The sequence below is a fragment of the Trachurus japonicus genome, unplaced genomic scaffold (assembly GCF_045865225.1).
Source record: "Trachurus japonicus isolate A0001 unplaced genomic scaffold, Traja_1.0 AP030198.1".
NCBI classification, from domain to species: Eukaryota; Metazoa; Chordata; class Actinopteri; order Carangiformes; family Carangidae; genus Trachurus; species Trachurus japonicus.
In genome coordinates, this window is record NW_028220331.1 from 76130 (window position 1) to 81068 (window position 4939).

The 4939-nt window shown below is 38.0% G+C and overlaps 1 protein-coding gene across 1 annotated transcript; it reads left to right on the plus strand.

Moving 5' to 3' along the window:
• Positions 1–411: 411 nt before the first annotated feature.
• Positions 412–4431, plus strand: LOC146960596 (uncharacterized; the record flags this gene model as incomplete). The annotated part of the gene is made up of 5 exons (XM_085772246.1): positions 412–472; positions 1784–2059; positions 2483–2710; positions 3286–3384; positions 4225–4431. Coding segments are annotated over exons 1-5 (871 nt in total), but the record flags the coding sequence as incomplete, so codon positions are not given.
• Between the last annotated feature and the right edge of the window lie 508 nt (positions 4432–4939).

The window sequence follows — 4939 nt, forward strand, 5'->3', positions numbered from 1 at the left end:
TACGTCAGGAAAATGGTCCCCAGTGATAACCTGCTAAGTGAATGTCTCAGGCAGCAGAAAATCAAATGGCTGTCATAGTGTCCAGGAACAACTGTGTTAATCAAGGGCTGGAGGTCACAGGGTCAAGATGGAAGATTTAAGGATACTCTGTAAATTCAAAGGTGAAGAAAAACTTTTAAAACAATGTAATTATTGTCTTATTTATATTTCCTGATAGAATATTTTACTTGCTGACGAGCACAGTAAAATTTGCAAGACATTAACAGATACTTTAAGTACAGTTGTCAGAGTGGTTTCAGGGTTCAACACTTCATGTGGTTGAATATATTAATACACCCAATAAACTGAGTTCCTGTTCTCACCTTATATATTCTGTGGTCTGATCTGTCCTTTTCATTTCAGTCTGTCAGCATGAGGGTCCAGATCTGCAGCGTCCTGTTGGCCTTTGTCCTGGGCTGTAACGTCTGTGCAGGTAAGGACCTTTTAATTCCATCAAAAATCGTAAACTTCTGTTTCTTTGTTGTTTTGATGTCATTGAGACCGACAACATATTGTGGAATACCATAGGGTTAAGGGAGTTTCACATGAAGCCTATCGTTAGCATGAGGTAAAGAACAAGTACAAGTACATTTTTTCCACAGCTGTGAGTCAGACTGAGAGACAAACTAACGCTGTGTTTTCATGGGGTTTGTTCACAATAAGAAAACAATTATTTTCATTATCTGTTCAATTTTCCTTTCACATCAAAAGGCTCCATCAGATAAGGTTTAGTATTGTAGGTTTTGCGCTTCACGTGTATTTTATTTTAAGGTCTGATGCATAACGAGATATACTGTGTTTGTAAGATTCAAGTCATAGTTAGCATTATCTCACATATTGTTTGAGGCACTTCAATGTCTGACCAGTTTAGCAAAGCAGCCAAAAGATGTTTTTTTTTTCTGACCACATCCACACAGCAGTATCTACTATCAACTATCTCAACAAACAATAATCAAACAAAAGAATAAACAACTGCTCAAACTCTGATGGTGTGTGTGGTATGAAAACCTCAGTGTATTGTCACCAAACACAGGTTCACATTTTAACGAGCACTTTCTGCATCAGATAACCCATCCTCTAGTTTTGCTCATCATCTTAGAAAAGCTGGAATCAAATACCACACTTCTAAAAACCCTAATCATGAACTGATACATTTTAAATGTTTACACAGGATGTACTTACACCTAAAGACTCCATCTAATGAAACTTGTATCCTCCCCTAATTGCGACCTCTGCCCAAATCATGATGTTGGATCGTATATGCATATTGGCATTGTCCAGAAGTCATCATTTTTAGGGAAATGGTGTCGTCTACACTGATAAAACATTTTGATGTTGTAATTCCTTACTGTTTTAAATTGTTTTTTATTGAATGACCTCTCTGCTTTAAATCGATCTAACTGCCATAATAATGTTTTATTTGCGAGTCTGACAGCTGCCAAAAAGATGCTAGCACTTCGCGAGTGACCCCCTCACACTCTCTTGGACTCATTGGTTATTTTCTCTGTTAGATATCCTATACATGGACTGTCAGTAGCCAGAATGCACAATGCAAAGCAAGTCACTATCACCTCGACTTCCTCAATAGAAAAAATCAACAATTGTTTTCGTCCTCAAACTGGTCTCTAGAGCCCCTGTGTGTGTGTGGGGGGGGGGACGCAAATAAAAAATTTGAAAAAAAGAAGAGCTTGTTATGGTAAATTGATTGGTTTTATGAATTGAAAAGAAATTATTTATTTTGCAGGAATAAAATCCATAGTCGTTGTGGAGAATCATGGAGTCACTCTGCCTTGTCCTCAAACTGTGGAGGGTTCAGTGACGTGGAGCAGAAAGATTAAGGGAAAGGTGGTTCAGATTATTTCAAGTGATGGTGACAGAGACACAAGATACAATGATCCAGACAAACAATACTCCTCGTTAGCAAATAAGTCCCTGTACAATCAGAGAGCTGTTGTCTCAGACAGTGGAAGATACTCCTGCAACAACCAATCAGCTGTGGATCTGACAGTGATCCCATCAGGTAACATCAACCTTTATCAATCTTGTTCATGTTTCTGTTAAGTGTGGATTTTTAAATGAGCTCCTTCACACTTTAAGTGTAAAGATTATTTCACTGTCAAGATTCCAACAGCATCCGGCTCAACATGTTAAATATTCATCACAGTCACTCGCCATTTTTATTAGGAACATTCATGTGTTCAGTTTGTGTGAAGTCTGTTTTAGAGAAGTGTGACCTGGACTCTATGATTATTGTGCTGGCTGCAGATTGTGATGCTGAGAAATTAATATGTATTTTGTCCACCTCATTTACATCAGCAACAGAGGGCGATAAAACTTCATCACAACTTCAGCCGGATCAGGTGTTAGTTTACACAACATCAGGAATGCATGAAAAGAGTTCATGACTGTAAATCATGCTTCTCTCTGTATTTGCTCTGTACAGGAACACCAATAGTAAATGCTCCAGAGATGACCAACATCAGTCTGACATGTCCTGGAGAATCAAATTATGGACCATGGAGAGGAGAAGTTGCTGGAAGACGAAAATATATCAGAGGTTCTGTCTCCTATGCGGGCAGGACGATGTTGTTGTCTATATCACATGTGCAGCTTGATGACTCTGGACTGTACTACTGTGGAGGAGGAGCTGTGTATCTGAACGTCACCGAAAGTGAGTGAGGTTATAGACAAAATGTCAGAGGGGAGGAAAGGAAAGATGGAGGGAGATAAGACAGAGTGAAGCAGTTCTTTATTTAGAGCTCAATCTGACTGATAGGCCTACAACCTTCATATCTGCAAAATGGCACTAAACAGCTTCTAAAGTCTGACTCAGCACCACTGTAGCCTATTGTAGGCTAATGATGACATTTTGAATTCCACTAGTCAATATAGAATTAGAGTGAAGTTTTCAATGGTCTCGTCATAAAGGTGGATATATTAACTGAAATCCCGTCAGTCATCAAAGTGTTGATAGAGCTTCCAATAATGTTGTGTGTATTCCCTATACTACATGCTGACTTGCTGTCTCACTTTAAGTAAAATGTAACAGGGGGTATCTCTTCTCCACAGGTTCGCCACACAGCTTTTAAAAGTGTAGCCTATAGTAATATAATCACAGATCCCTGACATTTTAAATTTGACCAGTCAATTTGGAATTAGGTTGTCTTTCTTAAAGTTTTCACTGGCAATAACTGTGGATATTTCAATAGGAATCTAATACTGTTCTATGTATTTCCAATACAACAGGCATAACAACAACAACACCAACCACACCACCACCACCACCACCACCACCAACAACCTCAACAACAACAACAACAGCAGTAACATCATGGACAAGTGCGGGTATGAATATCACTGAGAACCCGAGATAGTCTGACTCTGATTCAGCACCAATGTAATGTAATGATTGGTACCTTTTCTTTTTTTTTTGTTTTTGTGTAACTTTTGACTTGACTGCCAACACAGGAGCCTGGAGTCTAATAATCATAATCACAGTTAATTGATATTCAAACAGAAAAAACATGACTGAACAAGAGAGAGCAGATGTACAAATCAAAGTCAAATGTAAGAATATTTTGCAGGCTGGTAAATTATATCTTAAGGTTTATAAGTTACTTAAAAGAAACCTGTTCACATTTTAACTGGTTTTAGCAGTTAACTTAAAGGCTTTTTCTGGCACAGGAGTCATGGACCAATCCAGGACACTTTGCCTCCAAATTGGTTATCATGCAATCACAGATCATCTGAAACAATGGGAAGTTGCCTATTGGGTCATTTAATGCACTTAATTTATTTATGCCATTGACAGGGATCATAAGTCATTTTACATAAAGATCAGCTTGTAGATCTGTGTTCAGTCCAGCGCATCAGTGACACTGCAGAAAGAGAGAGGTGTAACACAGAGGAGGATGTTTCTACTCATTATACTAAGCTACACTAACAAATTGTTGTCTGCTTCATACTTGAAATAAAGAAATAACAGCAGCATCAGTTTGAATATATAATTCAAAACAAAATAATTTATATATATAAAAAACTAAATTAAAAAGATATTTTAAATTCCACTAGTCAATATAGAATGAGATTTTATTTAAGTTTCCAATGGTTATACACGTGGATATCAATTTTGTTGAAAGTGTTAAAAGCCTTCCAATACTGTTGTATGTGTTCCTCATACAACAGGTATGCTCACATCCACAACAACACCAACAACAACCACACCACCACCACCACCAACAACAACAACGCCAACAACAACCACACCAACAACCACACCAACAACAATAACAACAACGCCAACAACAACCATACCAACAACCACACCAACAACAATAACAACAATGCCAACAACAACAACAACAACAACAGTATCATCATGGACAAGTGCAGGTATGAATACCACAAAGAACCCCAGATAGCCTGACTCTGATTCAACAACAATGTAATGTAATGATTGGAACTCTTTTTTATTGTTGTGTATCTTTGGACAGCACAGGAGCCTGGAGTCAAATGATAATAATCACATGTTTATATTCAGACAGAACAAACATGACTGGACAAAATAGGTTGTGTCAACACACCAAGGTCAAATACAAGAATATTTTGCAGGCTGGTTATTGCCTTGCTTGTAAATAAGATTTATAAGTTACTAGAAGAACCTGCTCAAAGGCTTTGTCTGGCACAGGAGTCATGGACCAATCCAGGCCACTTTGCCTTTAAATTGGTTATCATGCAATCACAGATCAAAAAATGGGAAGTTGCCTGTTGGGTTATTTAATAGTTAGTTCCGACCAAGTCAGAATATCTGAAAGCCTCTATTTCCTGTGTTTTAATGCATATTTCAATTTCTCCACACAGCTTCTTCTTACCTGTGGCAGATGCCTCTTCGCGCGGTGCT